Source organism: Epinephelus moara, chromosome 19 (assembly GCF_006386435.1).
Source record: "Epinephelus moara isolate mb chromosome 19, YSFRI_EMoa_1.0, whole genome shotgun sequence".
In the NCBI taxonomy this organism is placed as follows: domain Eukaryota; kingdom Metazoa; phylum Chordata; class Actinopteri; order Perciformes; family Serranidae; genus Epinephelus; species Epinephelus moara.
Genome location: NC_065524.1, coordinates 23,779,669 through 23,793,490, shown reverse-complemented (window position 1 = coordinate 23,793,490; position 13,822 = coordinate 23,779,669). Strand labels below are relative to the sequence as shown.

Genomic DNA, 13,822 nt, shown 5'->3' with positions numbered 1-13,822 from the left:
CCCCCTGAGATAAGTCCCATCACTGTTGTATCATCAGCAAACTTAATGATGGTGTTGCTGGAGTGGGAGTGGAGTCGGACGTGGGTGTGGAGGGTGTAGAGTAGGGGGCTCGCCACACAGCCCTGTGGGGCACCAGTGCTGAGCTTCAGAGCTCTGGAGATATGGGGGCCTACTTTAACCCTCTGGGAGCGATCTGACAGGAAGTCCAAGATCCAGCTGCAGATGGATGAGGAAAGTCCCAGATCTGCCAGTTTTGACACCAATCTGTGGGGGAGGATGGTGTTGAATGCTGAGCTAAAATACATAAAGAGCATCCTTGCATAGCTGTCCTGCTGCTCTAGGTGGGTCAGGGTGGTGTGGAGAGCTGTAGCAATGGTCTCTGTGGACCCATTAGCTCTGTAGGCAAATTGGTGTGTGTCCAGTGTGGATGGCAGGCTTGAAATGATGTGACTCCAGACCAGTTTCTCAAAGCATTTCATAGCCATTGGTATCAGTGCACTGGATGGTAGTCGTTCAGGCTGCTGATGGGGGTCTTTTTTGGCAGTGGGACTATAGTAGAGGACTTCAGGCAGGACAGTGGACTTGCCTATAGGGATTGGTTGAAGATCCTGGTGAAGACTTTAGCCAGCAGGTCTGCGCAGTCCTTCAACACCAGTCCAGTAACGCCATCAGGTCCCGCAGCTTTCCTCAAAATCACCGCCGTCATAGTGCGCACCTCACGCTCCTCCACCTTGAGTATGTGGCTGCTGTGGGCTGTTGGGTGTGATGCATCCATCTCTGGTGACTCCTCCTCAAAGCGAAGAGGTTCAGCTCCTCCGACTTGTAGCTGGTGATGTGCTGGACACCCTGCCACACCTGCCTTGTGTTGTTGAAGTCCTGCAGCTCATGAAAGGCACCTCCAGGCCAAGTTTTAACAGTCCTTGTTGTGGTAAGAGCACTCTTCTCTGAGGGGGAGTGTATGTTGGAATTAAGAGCAGGGACATGGTCAGATTTCTTACAGACAACTTTCAGGTCTTAAATTAGACTTAAAATTTCAACTTTATTTTCATTTAGATGCAGGCTAAGGAACAACGCACAGTATTAAACATAAATGTGTATGCACTGTACACATCTGACTCTAAATGTAGTAAATGCAAGTAACATATTGTTTTAAAGCCATAAACACAATGACTAGTAGATTTACATCTCAACCAGAAGAGAAGCGTTTAAAATGAGGAAGTAACCGAGCTAGAATAACCCATGGTAATACTGAATGTGCTCATTTACTCAGGGCACTGATGCAGACATGACTTCTCTACTTGTGCTTCACCTAATACTCGCTGGACTCATGGGTAGGTCAGCTAAGCCTTAATAAGAGCACTATGCATAAATGATAGTCAGGTTTATAACTAAAAGAATGTTAGCTGTTATATTGCTGCTCAGTAATACAGTTTGAGTGAATATTAGATATTTATATTGTGCTTTAATCACAAAGCTGTTGGGCTAAGTCATTATACTAACTTGTAACAGATGTGTAATGCAGCTATGTCACTGAGTAAACTGTAACTGATGGTGATGTACACAATGCTTTTGAATGTATCCCTATAAAATAAGTGTCTGCTGTTGTTTTCTCAGGAATCCACAGCAAAATTATTACAGTGAGTAAAGTGTCAGTCAAGGCTGGAGACTCCATCTCCATACCATGTCTCTATGAGCCGGAATACAAAAACCATGTGAAATACTTGTGTAAAGGACTCCTTTGGGACTTCTGCAAATATAAAGTTAAAACAAATGAGCCAGATGATTCAGGAAAGTTTTTGATCTCTGATGACCCAAACCAAACTATCTTCACTGTGACTATCAAAGATCTGGAAGTTAAGGACACTGCTTATTACTGGTGTGCTGTGGAGATAGATAAGGGGAATGATGTCAAAGAGTATTTTCATCTGTCAGTTACCAGAGGTAAGCACCCTTGATGCTTCTTAATGCACATTTTTCAGTAAAGTTTTTGATATCTGATGACCGAAACCAAAGCATCTGTTTCACTGTGACTATAAAAAAACGAAAAGATTAGCACATTAGTTACTGGTATGCTGTGGACAGTGCTGATGAACAGTGTTTTGAGCTGTCATTCACCACAGGTAAAATCCATTAAATGTTTCAAACACACATGAAATCATTTCTGTAAACTACTTGGTGGGAAAAGAAATCTTTTCACTCACGTCTCAGGAAATGAAATCAAATTATGCTTTATTTTGTGCTTTTGTCAAGGTACTCCAAGTCTGTATGTGGACCAACAAGAAATAACAACATATGAAGGAGGAAGTGTGACTGTCAGATGTCACTGTCAAGAAAGAGAAGAACGAAAGTGGTGCAGGTTCTCACACCAACATCCTGTCAGGTGTGTGTCAGAGCCATCTGGATCAATACATGGAACAAGAGTGACCATCGATGCAAGTGCACGCAATGTTTTCACTGTGACTATGAGTGGACTGAGGACAGAGAGCAGTGGCTGGTACTGGTGCGGCATTAAAAACTTTCAGATGCCAGTGCGTATAACTGTTCATGCATTAACCTCAACTACAACTACAACGACTCCCAGTACAGCAGGTAAGATACTAACCTTTTTCTATTTACATAAATTAGCGACCTCTCATAACAAGTGGACACAGCAAACGTAACACAAATCAAATCCTGTCACAATGTCTGTTAATCCTGCAGTTTAGAATGTATTCATGCAGTTTACCTTAAAATCTGAGAATTACAATATAATAATCCACAATATGCAGTGTAAAAAAACATTGTCCTCAATGTGGATTAACATTAATTTTCATGTTTTTTTTATTCCAGACATTATAACGACACTTCCAACCACTGCCCAGCATTCCTCCCTGCTTACGAGTGCAGAGCCACACACAGCTCAGCCCACAAACTCCGCCATAAACGGGACAGCTGGAGAGAGCCAGCAAGATGAGAACAAGAGGTCTGTATGTCTTTATTTCACTCTGAACAGCTTAACTGGGTTCAGATCTGATTTACAGCTTTTTTTCTGCATATCATCCCCTTCCTACCTTTTGTGTTTACATCACAACTGATATGCTGTATACTGTACGATCTCTTCAAAACACTTAATCACAGATTTGAGCATGGAAGTTTGTTTTTGATTTTTTTATCATTCATTCTTGAGCATAGATTTGTTTTGTTGCATATAGTTCAGCACATTTTCTGTCAGACAAACTCCATGTTAATCATAGATGAAATTGAATTTAAGCTTATGCATTGCATTCTAGTTTTATAAATTCAACCTATGGAAGAAGAATGTATGCATAGGCCAATTTCAGACAACATACACTACCTCTTTATTCGTGCTTAAATGTAACTCTGATCTGCATTCATCCTCTAGTTCCACTATGGTGATCATTCTCACCACCACCCTCATCTTACTGCTGTTGATTGTACTTGCCGCCTTTTTGGGGTGGAATATGATGAGAAGATGTAAGTCTACTTTACTCTCTCTCTGCTAAAACAAATTCAGGAATAAGATATCTGTTATTTTGTAATATCTTTAAAATGTCTTTTAGATAAAAACAAGCCTCAGAGGACGGACATCACTGCGGTAAGATATAGCTATGTGTTTCCCAGTATTAGTAAGGTAATAAATGTGTGGTCATCTTCCTCACTGGCATATTTCCTCTTTGCTTGGTACATAAAAGATTTTACAATATGTCCAAATCAGGACATGAAGTAAACAGCATTTCAGGAACATGAACAATCAAGTGTATGATTTACAATAGTTTCAATAAGACTACACTGAGTGTGAGCTACTCAGTGACTAGATCTACTTAAGCATGGTGCATGGTAATATACTGCAGATAATACAAAACGGAAATAACATGTACAGGCCAACAACAAATAGATGTATGGATATGACATATGTGGCTCATTTGTAGCTCAATACGGCAAAACTGGAACATTTTTAAAGCATTGTCTTGTTATTTTAAGCCTTGATAAAATGAAAAGACAAAGTTTTTTTTAATAATCAGAACAATAAATTAGCATTGATTATCAGCAGCAACCCTTCCTTCCTTCAAGTTTTCTCATTCCCAAGCAGCCTCTATGTTGCTGAGAGGTCTCTTCAGCTTCTGTGCTGCTCTAACCAGCACTGTCACACTATGTAAAGTAGGGTCAACACAGATGTTGTGTGACAAACAATTGTAAACGTTTAAACCCAAAGAGGAAATTAAACATACTGTACACTGTACATGACTGCTCTTTGCATAAGTTAAACTCCAGATCATATGGCTATCAGTAGGTTTACTGACAGATAAGATGGGTTTGGAAGGGGTTAATGGTATTAAGCATAACACTGAGATACACTCCATGACGGCAAACCTCTGATATGCAAAGCGACTTGTCCAGTAATATTCAAATGAACCAAACTGTTCAGTCAGACAGGAGAAAGCAAATAATTCTAACATAACGTAACATACAATGAGATTAATGTCAAATTTTCAAACTCACCCCTCAGGGCTCACATACTGGGAGTGATCCTGATGTGCAGTATGCCACCATTGTTCATAAGCAACATGTAGCAGACCAGCAGAAGGTAAACCAGATGAGAATATTTTATTTTGTTGAACACAGCATAAAAGACAACAGTGCCTGAAAACACTTTTGCCTACATTTGCATTTGTCTTTCCCCTGAAATTGTATCACTTTGAGTGTGAATCTCTTTCAACAGAACGAAGACAGTGTGACGTACAGTAACATTGTGTTGAAAGATCGCGTGCGACAAATGGTATGTGGCATTTAACAATGACAGCTATCTCTTAGTGACTGAAATGGGTTAGTATTGTGGTCATGATTTTCGTCTATAATTATCCAGCATTCTCTTCTCTGTGCTTGTTCTCTCTTACAAGGCTGAACCAGTAGATGGAAGTGTGATCTACAGCACAGTACACTCTACAACAGAATAGGTGCCTGTTAGCAGAGAAGATGGGAGAACGTCAGTCCTGCAAGTATGGCAACACTGATGAAATCAATCGGATGTGCACTTTATTTGTGGTATGTTACAAGTGCCTGTAGAAGTGAACATAGCCACCGTGACGTCACCCATTGGTTTGTGGACTGCAATTTTGAAACTTTTTGGCTGTCACCATCTTGTTTTTGGAGCCAGAAGTGACCATATTTGGATGAAAGGGTGGAGCTGTGAAGGATTCCCACTGCTATGCCTCTGTACTGATTGACAGGTCACCATGGTAGCAACCTTTCTATCACACTCTAAAGTATACCCTGCTTTATTGTCTATTTTACTCTAAATGGGATCATAATTTACAAAATGGACATCATGCTGTATTGAAGAGGACTTGCAACCAGTAATGGAAAAGGTTTACTGAGGTGATAAAGGAAATGAGAAGCAGGGTCATCTTCTCATGGACCCTATGATCCCAGTACAATCGGACTTTTGCTTGCACCCACTGGAGTCACCCTCTTCTGGCTATTAGAAAGAATGCAGGTTTAAGGCACTTGCTTTTCAGACCTGGAGGATGGAGGTTAGAACATTTTGGATAAATCAATCAACCCAGCAGTCTGTTATTGGAGACATGTCAAATTTAAAGACTTTTAGTCATGGACGTTCTATGCAAACCCACACACATACAGTTTATCAAATAATGTTAAATTTTTCACACGCACATGCTAAAAAAAGCAAGAATTTAGGAGGCAATGCTAGCACAGTGGTGTTAAAACTTTAAAGGTGTGCTGTGGTGAATTTGTCGCTGTCAGTTTGAAACACTGAGTAAAAGCAAAAGTTTGACTTTGGGTCAAGAGCAGATCAGAGGCCAGTAAAACTGACCAAATTAAGGAAGTGGCTAAATGGTAGAGCAACAGTTTAACTCATATCATCTCTTGATGCAGCTTCTTCAGTCACCAGGTTGACATTTAGCATTTGAAAACTATCATGATCCAGGGAGGACCTTTGTGATACTTGTGATTTTTTTTTTATTGTAAAGCACTTCGTTTTTGTAAACTCACATACTCAAAGCAAAATGTAGCAGCATGATTATGTGCTTTGCCGTCAAACCAAATAAATGTAATTGCTTAAAAGGAAGAGGAAGAGATGTTTAGTAATATCAGGAAGAAAAAAAAAAGAGTCTGTCAGTGCATCGGTCCGTGTCGTTTAGTCTTACTCTGCTGACTCACAGACATGGCTGTTAATCTCAGAGTTCTTCTGATCCTCTGCGGACTCACAGGTCAGTAACCCGTGTCATTTTATGTGCACAGATGTTTAGTCTTATGCTTTAGCTCGTTATGTCAATTCTAAAATGTCAGTCAGATGAGTAACACACCAGTTTGTCTTGAAATTATGAGAAATGTGGGCACAATTACGTGTAAGAGGATTATTGTTGGCGATATGTGCAGTAAAATATTGTCTTTATTCTTGTTGCAGGGATTAACAGCATAACTACAGTCAGTAAAGTGTCAGTGAAGGCTGGAGCCTCAGTCATTATCCCATGTCTGTATGACAAACAATACACAAACCATGTGAAAGGTTTGTGTAAAGGATTTTATTGGGACTTCTGCTCTTATGTAGTTAAAACAAACCAACGAAATTCTGGAAAGTTTTCAGTCTCTGAGGACAAAAGCCAAAGAATCTTCAATGTGACTATAAAAGGTCTGACGGCTGACGACACTAATTACTGGTGTGCTGTGGAGAAAGATGGAGGGCCCGATGCCAGAGCGTATTTTCATCTGTCAGTCACCAGAGGTAAGAGCCCTTAGGCCTTTAAGCACATTTCAAATCCTTTGCAACATTTTAACAGTTATAAGGAAAACCCCAAAGCAGGGTCTCATTGTTTGTTCTGGTGAGTGATTGTTGTCAGGCTACCCACACTTTTCTATTGAATTTGTTTTCCTTTAAGGCACACCCAGTCTATATGTAGCTCAACAGGTGATCACAGGGTTTATTGGAGATGATATAACCATCAATTGCCACTATCAAAACTCTGCCGTAATCAAGTGGTGCAGGCTGGGCGGCTCCTGTGTGACAATGACATCTGGATCATTCTATGGAGCAAGAGTGACCATCATTAGGATGATCCCTAATGCTTTCACTGTGACTATGAGCAGACTGAGCACAAAGAGCAGCGGCTGGTATTTGTGTGTCAAAGGAGACTTACAGATGCCAGTACATTTAACCGTTACTGTGAAACCTACCACCAGTAAGTACAACAATTATAAAGGTATATTTGTCAAGCACAGGCATTTGATTTGATTTAACATAGAAGAGATATCAGAAATAGATAATGTCATTTTACTCTGCTTATCATTGTCTTGTTTTGGATTATAGCCACTCTTGCAACAACACAGAGGTTCTCCACTTTGTCATCTACTCCCAATCTCATTCCTGATATTGGAGACCGATCGTTTATCAGGTCAGTCTTTGTTTTTACATGCAGTTTTTAGAGAATCTACCCTAACTTAGACTTACACTGTATTTTAGCATTGGTTAAAGGTATACTATGCAGGATTGTCAGTTACTGTTTCTAAATCTGCTGGCGTTTCGGCTCACTATGTTTCGGCGCTGTGTCTTTTGGATGCCTGCTGCTTATGGTCTTACACCCTGTTGCTGCCTTTAAAGCCCCAATCTCATGAGTGCTGTGGTAGCACACACCTATAAACGTCCACGAGCCCAGAAAATAAGAGGAAAATAAGGCAGAGATGGCAGAGAAAAATACACTGCCTCACACCTCCAGCGGGTCACAAGACACTGAGAGGGATTACTTGTGTATGAGTCTATGCATTGTTTTTAGAAAATCCTGCACAGTATATAACAGTATAAAACAGTATAAAAACAGGCCGGTTACCTAACTGATTTGTATTGTGCACCCAATATGTAGCCTCCTCATCCCTCTGTGTTTGTTGATCCTCATTGTACTGGTGGCCTTGTTCATCTGGTTTTTGTTGAAAAGACACAGTAAGTCACAGTCAGACGTTTGATCAATCCCATTTATGCCAAATGTTTGTAAGTCCTAAATATATTTTGTTTGACTTTTAGAACAGACCCAAGCAGAATCATCAGCCACAAGAATGGTAAGATACAGTATGTGGATGAATTTTCCAAAATAGACTTTGAACACTTTCATGATTCCTAGGACAATGCTAATGACTCTTGTTGATCCTTTAACTTTTCTCATTGTGCCACCGTGAGTTGCATATTTTTGGTGAGTGAACTGTATCAACTTCTATTGGGTAGATTGATACTGAAATTTGGTACTGGCATTGATGGATGAGTTGTACTATCCTTTGTGATCCATTAACTTTTTATCTAGCGGCATCATTGGGTCAAATTTTCAGTTTGTCCAGTACTTTGGTTTCTAACCAAATTAGTATTAATATAATTTTGTCAGCTGCACCATCTCAGTCATCCTTTTCGCTCTCGCCGTGAACATGATAGTCAAGTCAGCAGAGGTGGAGTGCAGGGGTCCCTTGATGAAAACAGGAGTACGCCAGCCCCCAATAAGAGCCTTTATGGACGACCTGACTGTCACCACCACATCCGTCCCGGGCAGTAGATGGATCTTCCAAGGCCTAGAGAAGCTCATCACCTGGGCAAGGATGAGCTTTAAGCCGGTAAAATCAAGGTCTCTAGTGCTCAAGAGAGGAAAAATAGTGGATAAGTTCCGCTTCTCACTGTCTGGAGCCACCATCCCATCCATCACGGAGCAGCCAGTTAAGAGCCTCGGGAAGTACTTTGACTGCAGCCTCAAAGATTCTGCTTCCATCCACAAAAACCAGCAAGGAGCTCGAGGACTGGCTGAGTTGGGTTGACAAATCAGGCCTGTCAGGGAGGTTCAAGGCCTGGATTTACCAGCACTCCATCTTGCCCTGGATTCTGTGGCGTCTGCTGGTGTACACAGTACCCATTACAACAGTCGAGGCCATGGAGAGAAAGATCAGCAGCTACCTGCGCAGATGGCTCGGTCTCCCACGCAGTCTGAGCAGCTCCGCCCTGTATGGCACCAGCAACATCCTGCAGCTTGGGGCATCAAGGAGCATGGACTAAATGGGAGAATGTTCTGCAACGCAAGATCACCTGGTCCAACATCTGGAAAGCAGACTTCCATCGCATCAGGTTCTTAGTTCAGGCTGTTTATGATGTCCTTCCAAGTCCAGCCAACCTCCACGTCTGGGGCAAAACCGACACACCATCCTGTCCTCAATGTTCAGGACGGGGATCCCTGGAACACCTCCTCAGCAGCTGCCCAAAAGCGCTTGCAGACGGGCGCTATCGCTGGCGCCATGACCAGGTGCTTAGGGCAGTAGCTGACAGCATAGCCACAGCCATCAACACAATCAAGGGCCACCACAAGCCAAAGACCATCATGTTCCACAGAGCCAGAGAGAAGCCCAACATACAACCACGGGCAAAGTCAGGCCTCCTCACCTCCGCCACTGACTGGAGACTGGAAGTGGACCTTGGAAAACAGCTGAAGTTCCCAGCCAGGATAACACCAACACGGCTTCGACCAGACATGATCATCGTGTTCGATTCCACCAAGCAGCTGATCATTCTGGAGCTCACAGTGCCCTGCGAAGAGCGCATGGACGAGGCCAACGAGAGGAAGCGTGCCAAGTACCAGGAGCTGGTGGATGATTGCAAGAGGCAAGGCTGGAGAACGCACTGTGAACCTCTGGAGGTGGGCTGCCGAGGATTTGCTGGGCGGTCACTCTGAAAAGTGTACATGCTGCTGGGCCTCACCGGAGAGGCAAAGAAGAAGGCTATCAGATCCACAACTGAAGCTGCAGAAAAAGCCACAAGGTGGCTATAGATAAAGAGGGCAGATCTGTGGGCAAACGCTGCTGGGACACAGGCTGGGGTCTGATCAACCCCGGTTGGGTCGCCTGGGCGAGGGTGTCTGATGTTTGAAAGACCCGAAACACCCAATGACCCCAGGTTACATAACTGATGATGTGCCCCAGTGCATCCGCAAGATGTATCTTTCAACTCCAAAGATTAACAGGCCTTGAGAGTTTTAGTTATATTTAGTCAACTTTATCCTGATTTTTGTTCTAGTTTTAATCAAAGAAAATACTTGACATCAAGACTGAGAATGAGCATGTCACTAAATCTTCAGCAGATTTCTTCTGGGGTTTATTCATCTAATTTTGGTGACAGGTTATGGTGGTGAGCTTTGCGTGCTTAGCTTAGTGAATGTTACAGTTACGGTCATTCCTCTGATCATCATGCTTTGTCTTTGCTTTGAAAAGGATTTTTATCTGTACAAAAATAGTTCATGGTGACTGTTTCGTAACAATTTAATATGATTTAAACTGTATGATGGAAAATTCAATGCCTCAACAGCTTTGTATTACAGTCGTGACAATCGGTTTGCTCTATCGACAAAAAAGACTTGTCTACATGTTGACTATTTTAACATACATGATAATTCCTCTTTTATAAATATAGTTGTGCTCTAATTGATGTATTTTTGACACTGTCTGAAGGAAGGTTTGATGAAGTCCTCTGACGTTTGCTTTGCTCCTTCAACACAGGCTGACGAAGTAACGTACACCACTGTTCAACACAAGAGCAAAACTTCAAGCCAGGTAACCCATAACTGCAGCAATATCTAGAAATCTGGTGTAAAAAAAATCTTTAAATGTACAGTTTCTCTGCAAAAGAGTATAAGCTGCAGGACTGTGCCATTGCAGAACAATCTCAGGATGTGTTATATCTTGTGGATTTTTATCAGGAGAACACAGTAACCACTTTCAGAAACCAGTGATGCATATGCCGTTAAAGAAAATATTTTTTTATGAAATGGTTACTAAGGTGGAAATTTAAATAAACTCAGACTTTCTGTGAATGACATTTGGTGTCTTCTTCATCACAGGCCGAAGAGGAAGTTGCATACGCTAATATTGGCTTCAAGAGAAAACCATTGGGCCAGGTAACCTTAACACACAATTTGCGGTAAACAATACAAGCCAAGGCAGTAATTAGACATTTGTCACATAGCCCATGTGAAGTCTGAGCAAAGTATCAATCATTTATGTTTAGCTGCATGTGTAATTTATGTAGAAAGTAGTCCCTCCCCCTCAGTGGTGACTCAGTGGCTCCGGCCTTGATACAAGCACACAAAAAGACACACAGGAGACCTTAGTGATTGAACTTCTTTAACGTATTTGACCAAGTGCAATAATGCTCAATAAGCCGATTTCAAATTCATCAGAACCTGGAAAGTGTTCAATTCTCTGATTATTATCTTGCCCAGAGCTACGCTGAGAATGATGTGGACGTCATGTACAGCTCTGTGGTCACCCTGAAGCAAAAACCTGGAAAAAGGGTAAGTATCATATTGTTTCTCACTTCCTGTTCTTTCATTTCAAATCATCACATTGGTATGACAGAAGAATTTACCATCTAATTACGCCCCTTTTTTAGTCTTTGTCAGATTAAAAACAAATTATCTTTGCTCTTCCTTCTTAATTGTCGTATTTGCTTTCATTCTCCAACAGGTTGAAGCAGAAGATAAGGATGTCACATAGAGCACATTGGCTCAGCACCACCACAACGTTTAAATGTCTGTCTGTCTTTATATGTCTCTATTACTGGACTTTTTTTTGTTTCTTAGACTGGAGTGTTGCAAGGTGTTATCTGCTGTTGTGGAGTAATGTTTTCCTTCTCCTTTTTCATTTGTTTCTGTTACACTTTTTTTTTTTTTTTAACACTTCTCCGCATTTTTGCAACACAGTTCAAAAAAGAATTACCAATTCCCCTGACATGTATCTTGATTTTACGGTATTATTTATGAGGCGTAAAGCTCAAATTGATATATAATCCTGAACCCGTAATGTATATTAGCCCTAGGTTTAATATATGACTTATATATAACCTAGTATGTCTCGTCTGTGGTTCCTCAAGCACATGTTTTTCAGTAAGGGATTGCTCAGTGGTTCTCAGTCAAACTAAGGGGCTTTTTTTTTTAAGAAATTACAGTCACTGCCTTATTTCATTTATGAAACCACAGGCTAAACGCAGATATTTTAAGTACAAATAGCGTGATGTGTAAGTCCAGTAATTCAAAGGGTCCTGGCTTTCTGCCTCAGTGGGACCAATGGGTATGCAACATCCTGTGATTGGTCAACAGATGTTAAAAATTCAAAGAAGGTGCTTCATCACCATTCAGGGTTGCTTCTGTGTTTTTGTGTTTTTCTGTGTACTGTGTGTTTCTGTCACTTTTGACATTTACAGTCTCATTTCACTTGACAAAAAGTGATCTGAAACCAAAGCAGGACACAATTACCAAACATCTGTGTGCAAGATATTTTTTTAATATTTGAGGTAGTTATGAAAAAGAATGTTTTAAATAAATGAAGACAATTCAGTCCATACACCTTGAGTACTTCTTTTTTTTTGTAAATTGTGTATTCACCTGACGTAACATCCAGCCAATATTGAGCTAGATTGTTCTCTAGCTGCGTAGATATTTATATACATCTGACTAACCAATATAAAGCAACTTCCTTACAGTGGAGGAAGACGCATTTTGACTGTTGCATTTGCATATTTTGGAAAATTAGGAAGTAGATGATCAGTCTTACAGTGTGCTGGTTCGTGTTACTTTGTCTTGACTCACAACGACATGGCTGTTCATCTCCTCTTTCTTCTCCTCCTCACCAGATTAACAGGTCAGTCACAGGGATCATTTTATAACTGTGTGCATATTGTATGCTTCTAATGATTACGTCAGAAGATGATAATAATTATAACTATTATAATTATTATAATAAGTTTGACAAGTAATATCCTCCAGTTTGGTATTTCATAGACTGTAGACTGTAATGACTTTATATGTAACAACTTATATAAACAATATGCAGGTCATATGAAGAAAGATTATTGTTAGTGGATATAACTATTAAAATGCTATTTTTGTTCTTGTTACAGGAGTTCACAGTGTAACAACAGTCAGTAAAGTGTCAGTGAAGGCTGGAGCTTCAATCTCTATCCCATGTCTCTATGACTCACAATTCATAAACAATGTAAAATATTTGTGTGGAGGATATTATTGGGACTTCTGCTCTCATGTAGTTCAAACAAACCAACGAAATTCAGGAAAGTTTTCAATCTCTGATGACAAAAGCCAAAATATCTTCACTGTGACAATAAAAGACCTGGTGGATAAGGACAAAAATTACTGGTGTATTGTGGAGGTTAATGGAGGGTCAGATGTTGGAGAGTATTTTCAGCTGTCAGTCACTAAAGGTAAGAGCTCTTAAAGCATCTTAACACACATCTTAAATTCTTTCCACTAAAAAAGGGTCTCACTGTTTGCTGTAACCATTTTGTCACTCAAAAGTAATGAGAGTAAATGTAAAGACTGAAGACAGTATTTATCCACCAGTTGTACCTACTATATATATAACACCTATGACACATCACAAGCATGTATCGAAGGCTCCTGCAATTTTCAACTGAACACTTGTTTTTTTCCTTTAAGGCACACCCAGTCTCTATGTGGATAATCAGACGATTACAGGATTTAAAGGAGGCAAAATAACCATCAGTTGTCACTATAGAAACTCTGGAGAAACCAAGTGGTGCAGGCTGGGCGGCTCCTGTGTGACAAGTCCATCTGGATCAATAGATGAAACAACAGTGACCATCAATGCAAGTGTCCACGATGTTTTCACTGTGACTATGAGTGGACTGAGCGCACAGAGCAGCGGCTGGTATTTGTGTGTCAGTGGAGACCTGCAGATGCCAGTACTTGTAACTGTTGATAAGCAACCAACCACCAGTAAGTACTAAGTATTTATAAATACTAAACATACATTT

At 40.8% G+C, this 13,822-nt stretch overlaps 2 protein-coding genes across 2 annotated transcripts in view; both read left to right on the top strand.

Annotated features, from left to right (window-relative positions):
- The first annotated feature begins 854 nt into the window (after positions 1–854).
- Positions 855–6,084, top strand: LOC126407143 (CMRF35-like molecule 3). The gene is made up of 10 exons (XM_050071828.1): positions 855–928; positions 1,271–1,331; positions 1,615–1,941; positions 2,251–2,589; positions 2,830–2,962; positions 3,383–3,474; positions 3,561–3,595; positions 4,508–4,585; positions 4,721–4,777; positions 4,899–6,084. Exons 2-10 carry the CDS (start codon positions 1,286–1,288, stop codon positions 4,953–4,955), a joined length of 1,164 nt encoding a protein of 387 aa, XP_049927785.1. The 5' UTR covers positions 855–928; positions 1,271–1,285; the 3' UTR covers positions 4,956–6,084.
- Positions 6,085–6,155: 71 nt separating this feature from the next.
- LOC126407154 (uncharacterized) overlaps positions 6,156–13,822 on the top strand; it is a 17,050-nt gene continuing 9,383 nt past the window's right edge. The window contains exons 1-13 of the mRNA XM_050071838.1: positions 6,156–6,230; positions 6,428–6,745; positions 6,900–7,199; positions 7,328–7,412; positions 7,878–7,954; positions 8,036–8,070; positions 10,534–10,587; positions 10,875–10,931; positions 11,256–11,327; positions 11,500–11,520; positions 12,588–12,672; positions 12,932–13,249; positions 13,485–13,784. Coding sequence (XP_049927795.1) covers positions 6,185–6,230; positions 6,428–6,745; positions 6,900–7,199; positions 7,328–7,412; positions 7,878–7,954; positions 8,036–8,070; positions 10,534–10,587; positions 10,875–10,931; positions 11,256–11,327; positions 11,500–11,520; positions 12,588–12,672; positions 12,932–13,249; positions 13,485–13,784 — 1,768 coding nt within the window. The 5' untranslated portion in view covers positions 6,156–6,184. The remainder of the gene's footprint in view (positions 6,231–6,427; positions 6,746–6,899; positions 7,200–7,327; positions 7,413–7,877; positions 7,955–8,035; positions 8,071–10,533; positions 10,588–10,874; positions 10,932–11,255; positions 11,328–11,499; positions 11,521–12,587; positions 12,673–12,931; positions 13,250–13,484; positions 13,785–13,822) is intronic.